General features: G+C 42.7%; 1 protein-coding gene across 1 annotated transcript in view; it reads left to right on the top strand.

Annotated features, from left to right (window-relative positions):
* LOC127567850 (4-trimethylaminobutyraldehyde dehydrogenase-like) overlaps window positions 1-12,891 on the top strand; it is a 44,485-nt gene extending 31,594 nt beyond the window's left edge. The window contains exons 4-11 of the mRNA XM_052010989.1: window positions 535-669; window positions 3,764-3,960; window positions 5,647-5,787; window positions 7,676-7,864; window positions 8,311-8,398; window positions 10,095-10,236; window positions 11,551-11,663; window positions 11,752-12,891. Coding sequence (XP_051866949.1) covers window positions 535-669; window positions 3,764-3,960; window positions 5,647-5,787; window positions 7,676-7,864; window positions 8,311-8,398; window positions 10,095-10,236; window positions 11,551-11,663; window positions 11,752-11,846 — 1,100 coding nt within the window. The 3' untranslated portion in view covers window positions 11,847-12,891. The remainder of the gene's footprint in view (window positions 1-534; window positions 670-3,763; window positions 3,961-5,646; window positions 5,788-7,675; window positions 7,865-8,310; window positions 8,399-10,094; window positions 10,237-11,550; window positions 11,664-11,751) is intronic.
* The last annotated feature ends 45 nt before the right edge of the window (window positions 12,892-12,936 follow it).

Genomic DNA, 12,936 nt, shown 5'->3' with positions numbered 1-12,936 from the left:
ATGAAGCAGGGGTCATTGCTGCCTGGTACACCATGAACCTGGTGTCAGGTTTTGCGTCCTGATCTTCAAACATATTTTTGCATGATAGCAGTGAACAAATAGGGTGTTGTAATAATGACATTAAGATTTTATGATTACATTGGGTCTGTTTGCACAAAAGAGAGAATAAATGTTAATGTCTTATCTCCTGTTGAAAACTGTTCAGTAAATGAGAGCCCTTCAAAAATATGATTTTAAATGGCATTCCTAGATATCTAGACCATCTTGCTCGGGTAAAGACATGTTGAATTCCTGACCGCATAAATGACTGATAGCCAATCCTTTAGCAGAGTTTGTTCATTCTGTTACTGATAATGACTGCTTTCGTTCTCACCCTGGATCTCATGCTCAAGGCTGTAACATTGACTGTGAAATCACCCTTGTGAATTACTGAACAGAACACCACATTGAATAATGTTACTTTTTCTTCTACTGGAATAATTGTCTGTTTCCCAGATCTTGTGCTAACTATTTTCCCTTCATTCCCGAGCACAGGCCAGCACATTCAGCTATCTGGAGGATCATTTGCTTACACCAGGAGGGAGCCCCTGGGTGTGTGTGTGGGGATTGGGGCCTGGAATTACCCGTTCCAGATCGCCTGCTGGAAGTCGGCCCCAGCTCTGGCTTGTGGTGAGAGCACACATTGTCTTTCTATGTTGTAAATTCACTCTCGAAGGTTGTCCCACACCTGATCCATGTGATCTCATAGAATTGTTTTAAATTCCTGAGGAAATCATTGAGTTATACAGCACAGAAACAGGCCCATCAACCCAACTCGTCCATGCTGACAAAGGTGCCTAGTTCCATTTGCCTGTGTTGGTCCCATTTCATTCCGAACCTTTCCAATCCGTGTACCTGCCCAAGTGTCTCTTAAACATTGTGATTGTACCCGTCTCTATTACTTCCTCTGGCAGCTCGTTCCATATACCCACCACCCTCTGTGTGAAAGCGTTGCCCCTTGGACCCCCTTTAAATCTTTCCCTTCTCACCTAAAGCCTGTGTCCTCTAGTTTTAGAGCCCCTACCCCAGTTAAAAAGACTGTGACCATTCACCTTATCTATGCCCCTCGTGATTTTATACACCTGAGGGTCAACGCGCTCAGCCTCCTGCACTCCAAGGGAAAAAGCCCCAGCCTATCCAGTTTCCCTTTAATCAGAGGAATTTTCCAGATCAAATTTCCCACCCACCTTGGCCCTTGATTCTTTCTGCCTTTTGTCCTTATCACTGATGATTACGTAAGCCCAGAAGTTTCTGGCTGTGACACACCTGGCAGCATGACTGTGCCCTGCAGTGACTTACCCAGTCTGTCAACTTCATAGGTTCACTTGATTGCTTATTCCTTGGCATGGTCTTCTGATGAGATGTTAACATTTTATTTAAGATCTAAGGATTTCTTGTGAAACGTAGTTGAATGACAAACATAAGAAGCAGGAGCAAGAGTAAGTCAGTCAGCCCCTTAAGCATGCTCTGCATTTCAGTAAGATCATGACTGATCCAATTTTGGCCTCAATACCACTTTCTCACTCTCTCCTACATCTCTCATAGTTTCAATGTCTGTAAGTCTCTGCCTTGTAAATATTAGTGCAACGGTTAGCGTAACGCTTTACAGTGCCAGCGACCCGGGTTCAATTCGGACTGCTGTCTGTAAGGAGTTTGTACGTTCTCCCCATGTCTGTGTGGGTTTCCTCCAGGTGCTCCAGTTTCCTCCTGCATTCCAAAGGCGTACGGGTTAGGAAGTTGTGGGCATGCAATGTTGGTGCCGGAAGCGTGGCGACACTTGCGGGCTGCCCCCAGAATGCTCTACGCAAAAGATGCACTTCACTGTGTGTTTCATTGTACATGTGACTAATAAAGATCTGATCTGACTTAATGACTCCGGCTCCACAGCTCTTTCCCTGAGAAGATTCCAAAGAGTTGCAACCCTCTGAGAGAAGAAATTCCTCTTCACCTTCCCCTGAGATGGGCAACCCCATATTCAGAAACTATTCTAGATACCCCCACTAGGAGGAACATCCTCTCAACAGCCAGCTTGTCAATCCCCCTCAGAATCTTGCATGTTTCAATAAAATCACCTCTCATTCTTCTACACTGCAGTGAACTTCCTACATTATGCCCAAGCGTACTTCCTACATTAATACCTTTATTCCAGGAATCAATGTGCACTGCCTCAAATGCAAGTGTATCTTCTTACAGAATGCTCCCAGTGCTGTTCCCTACTTCATATCCCTTGCAATAATGATCATAATTACTTGCTGTATCTGCCTATAACATTTTGTTTTTCATGTACTAGGGCCTGCAGATCCCCTTGTACCATAACAATTTGTTTTTGATTCCTTCCGAAGTAGATAACGTCACATTTTCCCACATTTTACTCTGCATGCCAGTTTCTTGCCCACTTACTTAATCTATCTATATCCCTTTGTAGGCTCTTTCTATCCTCCTCACAATTTGATTAATGCAGCTATCCTTGTATCATTAGCAAATTTGGCTACAGTGTCCCGTCATCCAAGTCATTAAAACAGATTATAAATAGTTGAGGCCCTAGCGTTGATCTCTGTGTCACCCCACCAGTCACTATTTGATAATCCAAAAATGACCCAAATATTCCAACTCTGTTTTCTGTTAGTTAGCCTCTCCTCTGTCCATGCCAATATATTTTCCCCAACCCTATGAGTTTTTATCTTGTGCCGTAACCTTTTGTATGATACCTCATTGGGTTCCTCATTCCTCTGGAAATCTAAGAACACCACATCCACTGATTCCACTGTATTCACCCTGTTTGTTACGTCCTCAATGAATTCTAGCAAATTTGTCAAGTGCAATTTCCCTTTTGCACAACTCTCTCATTTTCAGACTCTGCCTTCTACTCCTTACCATCTGTAAGGAGTTTGTACGTCCTCCCCGTGTCTGCGTGGGTTTCCTCTGGGTGCTCCGGTTTCCTCTCACATTCCAAAGACGTACAGGTTAGGAAGTTGTGGGCTTGCTATGTTGGTGCCGGAAACGTGGCGACACTTGCGGGCTGCCCCCAGAACACTCTACGCAAAAGATGCATTTCACTGTGTGTTTCATTGTACATGTGACTAATAAAGATATTTTATCTTGTCTTATCTTGTCCTAGATTATCCAACTAGAATAGTAGGGTCTATCCATTCCACATAATATCTTGAAAACCTCAATTGTTTCCCCAAGTTCTAAATTTTAGAGATTATTTCTCTTAATTTGTGTAACATTATCTTGTACTTCAACCCTTGTGGTCAGGTAAATCTATTCTGCACTCTCTCCAAGGCCAACATATCCTTTCTACGAATGCCCGTGACTGCAAATGACTGTCAGGAACTGCTCCTTAGGTCAATCCATTAGTCATAGAAATACACATAACAGCATTGTGCAGCAGCAGCCTTAATTGTTGTTTGTCTAAGTAATGATTTACCTTCTAAGGATGCTATTAACTGTTCTTGTAATGCATCACTTAAGTCTGTTCCCTTCACAACTACCAGTGTTTGAACCACCGTGCAACAGATAAATATATCCTATGTCATTCAGGTACAAACGAGTACTGCAGGTAATGCTAATGAGTGACTGTCCTTCATCAAGTTAACACCACGTCTTGGTTTTATCTCTGGATGTTACATTCACATGAAGTTAAGTGGAAAGAAATACTGTCTTATTATTCAGAGACAAAGAAACCTAAGAGTATTCTGAAATTTATATCTGCTGAAACCAGGAAACGCCATGGTCTTCAAGCCTTCACCCCTGACCCCTCTGACTGCTGTGATGCTGGCTGAGATCTACACTCAAGCTGGAGTGCCTAATGGCCTATTCAACGTGGTTCAAGGAGCTGTGGAAACGGGAAATCTCCTGTGTAAACACAAGGGTGTGGCCAAAGTTTCTTTTACTGGCAGTGTACCAACTGGGATCAAGGTAAAGACTGACTGCAGTTACAAGTCTAAACTCTGAAATATTTTGAATCTCCACACAATGGTTTGGAGCAGCTGTCACTTTAAACTAACTGTCCATCCAAAGTAACGTCAAGCTTGCATTCCCTGGCCACATGTTGTGACTACAAGGTAGCACACCATTGAATGCTGGGCCATGAGGCTTGTTTCTATGATCTTGATCAGGGGAATTAATTCTTGATGTCTGATACGGAGTGATGGTGAACAGAAGCCATGAGGAAGAGGTGCACAGGCTGCTCTTATGCAGCTTTAAGCGGTCACTTTAAGAGCAGCATCAATACAGACCGTCCCCAGGTTATGAACGTCCGACTTATGAACACCCCTACGTACGAATGCGCTCCCATAATATTATTAAATATGGAAGTCTGACGTACTTACATATGTTCGTTCCTAAGAATGGCAGAACTAGTTTCGTATCTCTCTTTACTTCTAGTAATTGTTTTTTCTAATCAGTCTTATGTGCTTTTGATGCCATTCATTACAATACTGTGGAGTGTGTTCATCATATTGAGTGGCTTATGTGTAGCTTCCGACTTGTGGAGAGAATTAACTTAAGGACGTCTGTAAAAGCGGAACCCGTCGGTACTCAGGGATAGCATGTAGTTTGGGGAGAAAGGGAAGAAAGTTGACTACAAAATCCCAAATTCATCCTTTGTTCCTTGGCAAGAAGACTTATGCAGGGACCAGGGAAAGGCTGGGCAAAGGCTGTTCTCTTGTCAAACGCTGAGAAATGATGTGTTCCAGACTGGGAATCTGATATCTTTAGAAATGCAGACACAAGAGACCACAGATGCTGGAATCTGGGGCAACACAAAACACTGAAGGAACTCGGCAGGTCAGGCAAGATGCAGTCTGACCTGCTGAGTTCCTCCAGGATTTTGTGTGTTATCCTAAGACGTGCGATTAGATCCAAAAAGACCCAGGTAAATGGCCACTCAGAAATATGTATTTGTGTGCAAGTTGTTTACCAAAACTTCTGTCAGTTTGGCTGCATTCTTGTCTTTGAGTCAGAAGACCTAGCAGCCAATCGCTACTGTGGGATTTGACAACATAATCTGGGCTAATGATTCAATGCTCTGTAGAGGGAGGGAGTGTGCAATTATTGGAGGTGCCAAACCTAAAACAAAAAGTTAAAATTCAAGTGGACTGTAAACTTGTAACAGTCCACCAAAGTCAATGATGCTTCTTTTGGTAGGCATGGTTATATCAGTACACGGCAATACTAAAATTGGCATTTGGGAAGTCTCCCAGGGCAGTGACGCTCTTCAAAGAGGGAAGAGCTTTCCTGGTATTGTAGCCAATGTTATTCCCTAAGTTACAATACCAAATAATTCCTGTACGCTGCAGTTCGTGGTATTCCATGTCAAGCAAAATTAAATGTGCTCACTCTATTTCAGAATAACTAGTTGTAACTGAAGTATTTTGAATCATCTCTCAGTTGCAGTATATCACCATGTAAGTGCCAGTTCTCTTCAAATTTTTAGTGCACAAGTAACACAAACACAGTTGGATATTATTCTCTGGTAATAATAATTAACAGAAATTATGCAGAAATAAAATTTAGGTGAAGAGTATCTCATTAAGAATTCTTGAAGTCTGACAGATGTACACGGCACTGAACAAATATTCTGCTTCTGTGCTACATCTCTAGATCATGGAAACGGCAGCAAAAAGTGTCAAGCATGTCACCCTGGAACTTGGCGGGAAATCTCCACTCATTATTTTCTCTGACTGTGACTTGGAGAATGCTGTGAAAGGTGCTTTGCTGGCTAATTTTCTGAGTCAGGGAGAGGTGGGTAAAATAAGGTATCTTTTGTAATTTTTCCTGAATCAAAGATATTCTTTTAACTGTTTAAACATGCAATTCACCTGTGCAGAACAATCAGCAAAACCTCCAGCCTTTGACACGGTCACTGAAGTGTTCAGGAATGGTCTAAACATTTGCAATACAAGATGCATGAATGACCTGCCCTTGCAATGCAGCAATGCTCACCCCCCACCCCAGACAATGGAACTCCACACCTCAGTGACGGCAGGCATTGATGCCACCTTCAGTGTACCAACACAGCCTTTGGCTATCTGAGGAAAAGGGTATTTGAACATAAAGGTATTAAACCAGGCAAAGAACTCATGGTCTACAGGTTGTAGTGATCCTGTATACTTCTGAGATAGGGACTTCTTGCAGCAGACTCTCAAAGCAAGGAAAGGTACCACCACCAATGCTGATGCTGAAAACTCTTCCAAATCCACTGGCAGGATAAACAAACCAACATCAGCACCCTATTCTAGGCCAACATCCCCAGCATCCAGGTTCTAATTGCACTCGGCCATCTCTGGTGAGCAGGCCATGTCATTTGCATGCCTGATACCAGACTCCCTAAAGAGACACTCCGTCACGACAAGAGGTAACCAGGTGAACAGAGGGAAATATTTAAAGATGTTCTCAAAAGCATGGAAAACATTTAACGTGTCCCACCGATTCCTGGGCATCCTTGGCCCATGATCACTCAAGGTGGAGAAGGGGCATCTGGTGTAACATTGAGAACATTGGGTACATTTGCCAGGAGCACAGAGAAGCCCAGTGTTAATGGCAGAAAGATCACAACACTTCCCAAACATCCCACCCACCCCATCCAGCACCAGCTGCCCCACTTGTGGCAGATCCCATATTGGCCTCAACGGCCACCTTGGAACCTACTGAGCTGGAGTGAAGGCAAGTTGGCTTAACCCAAAAGGAAGCACCCAAGAAGACCATTGCATTGGCTCTCAATCCAGACATTAATCAATATAAACTATCCAGCTAACCAGCTAGTGTAAAATCAGGTCTTTCTTTTACAGCATCCTTGCACATGGCTGAGCTTGTTTATCCCTGCACACAGCAGGGATTGAACTTGGAATCTTGCTGGATTGCTACACATTTAATCAGTCTTCAGAAGAAATCCTTATTGTTCATTGCAAAACAGATGAGACGCACAAAAGTTGCTTCCATTAGACATTAGATTTTCTAACTATATTCGTTCACTGGTTTAATTCTATTTTGTGCATCTCCTGACAGATTTTCTGATGCTGTGTTCAACATTTTGATATATACCAGAAAGAAGTTGTAACTTTCATCCACTTATCATACTCATTATTACACACAGTAAAACAGTAGCTCAGTTTATAGCCAAATGCAAAATTCTGCTTGGTGTTTTGAATTTCCTTGTATAATTGTATTTAGAAGATGAGAAAGGTGAAAGACAATCTTGTTCAGCGTCTTACCATAGAAGTAAATTGGCTTCAAAGTCAAAATAAAAGTGAGGTGAGGAAAAAGCGTATTAATGAGTGATTAAGGTCAAGAATGCCTTACCAGATTTAGTAGGGGAGACATTCAATTGTAGCATACAAGGGGGAGCTGGATTAGTTACTGAGAGAGAGAATTTACAGGCCAAAGGAAGAGGGTGTTTGAGTTGGACTAGCTGGATTGCTCCTGTATAGAGCTGGTACAGATTTGATGGGCTGAAGGAGCTCCTGTGATATAACCAATCTGTAGTACTGCTGCCTTAGTACGCTGCTGGAGCTTACTGCTGCTGTGAAGCTTGATTCTAAATCTTTCTGCCCCATATGAGAATGTATTTTCTGAACCATTGCTGGAAGTTAATTTTATTTTCATTAAATTATATTATTATCTACCTTTTCAGGTGTGCAGTAATGGCACCAGAGTGTTTGTACAGAAAGAAATACTGTCAAAGTTTCTGGAGAAGGTGGTGGCAAAGACAAAAGAAATAAAACTTGGAGATCCCCTGCTTAAAGATACCCAAATGGGAGCACTCATTAGTCGACCGCACCTGGATCGAGTGTTGTCCTACGTGAAGCAGGCCAAGGATCAGGTAACCAAACCTTTTGGCTGCTCTATATTTCCTGTTGTAATTGTAAAGTTAGAATTGGGGGCAGGGACTCTCAAGCAGAGTGGATGGCTTGAGTTTCAGACACTGCACTGGAGGTCTCTAGGACTCCTTTGCATATTGTGCACCCAGTGGCACCCAAGCTTAAACGTTTCAGCAGTTGCTGTTATGTTTTTAACTCACAATAGAGGAACATGTGGATGTTATCTCTGCTTCTTTAAATATCCATCTGGATACAGAACCTGTTGGTATTGGGTTGAGTGGGTAAAGTATTTGGTTAAAGTGGATCACATGGAAGAAAAGTTTGAAAACTATGGTTCTATGATACCCTCTTGTGCATGAACAGTGCTGTATAGGTGCAAGATTTTGCTCTTGATGTTTTTGAATGATATTGGTTGGTGTGAGAATGATGTGTTCTTAATCCTTTGTAGGGTGCAAATGTTCTGTGCGGTGGTGAGCTGTTTGTTCCTGATGATCCAAAGCTGAAAGAGGGATATTTCATGAAGCCATGTATTCTAGGTATTGTTGTCTAGTTCTGCAATTAATCGACTTGAAATCGTTTGAAATGTAGCTTAAAAGGTAAGTTGTGAAGATGCAACTAGATATGGGCAGATTAAGTGAGTGGTCAAAAACATGGTGCATAATGTATGAATAGATTTAGGGATTGTATTTTTCAAACACTAAAGAACTCATAAATATAATTCAGAGGAAGCTGGATTTTCTTGTCTACATAGCACAGAGTTTATACAGGTAGAGTAAGCAATTATGAAGGCAAATGCCATCTTGGCCTTTATTGCAGGGGAGTCAGAATATAAGAGTAAGAAAGCTGCTGAGGCTGGAGTTGTGTGTGGCTTTTGGTCTTGTACTTAAAGCAGGATAAATTCAGCAGATTAATTTCCACGATGAGGACTTTATTCTCTGAGGATCACCCTATTTCATTGCACTTCAGTGAATTGGAGATGATGTCTTTGAAAGGTACAGGATTCTGTTGGGGTTTGGCCAGGTAGGTGGTGAGAGGCCATTGTCTCAGGCAGGAGAGCCCAAAGCTGGTCATTGTAGCTTGGGATAGCGGCCGAGTGATTTGTGGTTACAGTGAGGAGAGATTTCTTCAGAGGGCTGTAAATTTTTGATTTCTCACAGTCCCTCGGGATGAAGGACGACCTGCTTCCTCTCCAGTTTTGTGGGTACTGATGAAGTCGATGTGGGAACCAGACTCTGCCAGAGCTGGGGCAGGGGTGTTGGTATTGGTTTATTATTGCCACTTGTACCGAGGTACAGTGAAAAACTTGTCTTGCATTCCGTTCGTATGGATCAATTTCACTGCACAGTGCATTGAGGTAGCACAGGGTAAAAACAATAACAGAATACAGAGTAAAATGTCACAGCTACAGGGAAGTGCATTGCAGGTAGACAATAAGGTGCAAGGTCAAACAAGGTAGATTGTGAGGTCAAGAGTCCATCTTATCGTATAGGGGAACCGTTCAATAGTCTTATCACCGTGGGATAGAAGCTGTCCTTGAGCCTGGTGGTATGTGCCCTCAGGCTCCTGTATCTTCTACCTGATGGGAGAGGGGAGAAGAGAGAGTGACACGGGTGGGTGGGGTCTTTGATTATGCTAGCTGCTTCACCAAGGCAGCGAGAGGTATAGACGGGGTACATGATGAGGCAGGTGAAGGTTGGAGGTAAGGTATGGGAGGCAATGCACTCCTCCTGCCATTTACGCAGGACTTCATTGTGCCACTGATGCATAGACTCAGTTTTTGATACCATCTTGAATGCTGCACTTTAAGTGGTCAGGGGCTGTGTATCAATAGGGACATTGCATTTTTTTCTAAGAAGCTTTGAGCATATCCTTGAATCGTTTCCTCCGTCTGCCTGATAATCTTTTACCGTGACAGAATAGAGTATCTGTTTCAGGAGTTTGTATTTTTCATTGGCTGAGATCAATAGTTGTCAAGAGATGTGGAGATTAGAAACAATCTATTGTTTTTGACCATCACCAAAATGAAATATCTTCCCTCTGAATGAATCCTTTAATCTGAATCCTTCGATGAGCTGTTGACCTAATTTCACAAACAGGCAGTTTACAGAGTTCTGTCTTACCATGGTAACCTGAAAGCTTGATCTAAATAAAGACACAGCTATCTTTTTATTTACTTGGGAAATGACTCCAACCTGTGCCAGTCATCATCAGTATCTACGGGTGTGTTTGCAGGAGACTGCAGAGATGAAATGACATGTGTTGAGGAGGAGATATTTGGACCTGTTATGTCAGTACTATCATTTGATACCGAGAAGGAGGTTGTACAGAGAGCAAATAACACAGACCTTGGTTTGGCAGCTGGAGTATTCACCAGGTACAGAGATCCTTTCACTTCTAACACTAAACCATTCAATTAATAGTGTATTGGAACTTAGGCTGTGTGTTCTTTCCCGAACGGCCATCTAGTTAGTTGCCCTTGGCAGGAAGAGTGGTACAGACCCATGTCCCTGGGGTGGCAAGGGCATGTCAGCCAGAATTCCCAATGTGCATCAGTGAGGGGTTGATCTGCCCAGCTGTTACTTGGCCTGTTGTAGCAGTCCTCCAGCACCTGCACACAGGCAGTGAGCCTCCATGTAGGTGACCAGAGCTGATTGCAACATGTTAAATTTTATCCCAGGTCAGACGGGACAGAAAATCAGTACAGATACTTCATCCCATTCCACCTTAAATCACACCACATCTTATTTTTCTGGAGTCAATAATGGTTAGTTACCATGTTCTGTGCTGTCTGAAGAAATTATTGTGGTTTGGTTGCAAGGATCCATGGTAGAGCTTTGATTGGATATAAAATTAAAACCGAAATCAGCCCAAGGCCTTGATGTTTTAAATCACTGACCCCAGCATCCTCGTGTATGCAGCTGTGTTGGACGTAGCTGGGTTCCCTCAGGCTCTGTTCAGAGAGCTCTGAAGGGAAGTACAGCATCTTCCGGTGTACAGCTCCACAAGTTGTGCAGCTTCTCATGGGCGTTGCTGCTAGCATTACTACAGGGGTCCCCACAGCCAGGCTGTTCCCCTGGCCTGTCTATCTGCCCTCACCTTTTGTGTTCACCCTTCGTTCATCAGCGCGTGGATCCCATTATGCTGGCTATGGGCAGATACATCACTACCCAGCAACAAAACAGCACTGATTCTAACTTATTATTGAATAGCCAGTCCAAGCCAAGCAATTTTGTTTTCTCCCCATGGCTGACCCCACCCAAAACCCATAGTTTTTCTCATCAGATGGCCAGTCCAAGCTTGTGGGAATATTATTACCATTAGATGCAATGTAAGATATATTGGGTCAGCTTTTTATATTTCAACATGTTTGGTGGTCTACTTGCACTATCCAGCTGGAGATAACTGGAGGCTCAAAACCAACCATTCTACCTGGTGCACTCAGTGTTCAAGCAAGGAAAACTGTGTAGCTGCCTTGTAGCACTTTCCAGTCCTGAGACCATAGCAAAGAGGAGAAATGCTCTGCATTGGGCTTGGCTACTCTAAAAGGTACATAGCCTGGACAAGTAAAATATCATCAAAGGAAGGAATTGTAACAAATCTTTTTTTGCACTTGGTTGGACAGTTGTGGGATGGTGGGAGCAGGTCAACTTTGTTGGAAACTTTTTGCAGCTGACTCTTGTTTTCCCAGAGATTTGACTCGAGCTCATCGAATGGCAGCTGCTCTTGAGGTAGGAACGTGTTTCATAAACAACTACAATGTCTCTCCAATTGAGCTGCCTTTTGGAGGATACAAAATGTCAGGTATGGAGCACTTTTGCCTTTCTGGAAGCACTTGTTTATGAACACATTTTTGGCCAACTGAAAAGTAATTCCAACTCTCTTATTGTAGGTTTCGGGAAGGAGAATGGAATAGCAACAATTGAATATTATACACAGCTAAAAAGTGTGTATGTGGAAATGGGAGATCCAGAATGCCCATTCTAAACTGCTATGGTCTCGTCTCTTCCTAAATTCAGTCTGTTGCTAATGGTATAAAACAAGTGCAAGCTAATCAGAAGTAGTGATAAGTTAATTACCAAATGGCATTTCAGCTCTGCTCTTACTTTGCATTTAGATAGTTTGAACTGAATCTTGTTAAGTTTATTACTGTTTGGACCCACTAAAGTTTTGCTTTCCACAGCATTTAACTGAAAATTTAATGGATAGTTTTAAATAAACTTAACAATCTATTTTTAAGCCTTAACTTTTTTCCCCTCACCTACATTTTGAATAATTTCAGGCTAGAATTCAAAGACCTCTAACAAAGTTCAAAATCGACAGAAGTGCTGATCTCAGCCTTGCATTGCCTTGGTCTGTCTGCTCTTTTGGTAGGCAACGGGACAACTATACTGAAAGTGGGAGATCTTTTGAATATTAATGTGATGATAGGACACAGCTGCAGATCAGACTTGTATAATACAGAAAAAGCTAGAGGGTATGATTAAATTGCAGGAAATGGCAGCCTGCAAGATCCCCAAAGTGCTACCAAGTTTGGGATTCCTGTGTGAACTTACTAGCTGCTCTTCGCTAGTGGTCTCTTGGTGTTCAGTGGTAGGCAAATTTGTCATGATTCCTCAGCACTTATGCTGGGGAATCTGATTGCTCATCCTGCAGCAGATGAGACCCAATGTGGACACCAGAATCACAGCAAGTAAAGGTTGCCCACCGCTTAAGAGCACCCAACTTATGTATAGCCTGAACATACGAACAAGTGTTTGGGAGACTGGCAGGATGGATTTGCTGGCTGATGTGGAGTTGCAGGCATCTTCTGTCGTGTGGGAACTCAGCTTGTGGCCACATTTCTGACTTGCGAACTGTTTGCGTTACAAACAGTTCTCAGGAACAGAACCCTGGGGAGGATCTGCACTAGGAAATTAAGGACAGTCATTTAACCATAACGTGAATAAAATAGTGAATTAGTTGTGTTTCAGTGTTTCTGAATATCTGGCATTAGGTTATTGACAGCTTGTTAAGCCCAGGCAACCGACTCAGTTGGCGGTCACTAATCTATGCCCCTCCAATCACCCTGTGGCAG

The sequence above is a fragment of the Pristis pectinata genome, chromosome 3 (assembly GCF_009764475.1).
Source record: "Pristis pectinata isolate sPriPec2 chromosome 3, sPriPec2.1.pri, whole genome shotgun sequence".
Classification (NCBI taxonomy): domain Eukaryota; kingdom Metazoa; phylum Chordata; class Chondrichthyes; order Rhinopristiformes; family Pristidae; genus Pristis; species Pristis pectinata.
Note: the sequence above shows the minus strand (reverse complement) of the source record. Positions and strands in the feature narration are given on the sequence as shown.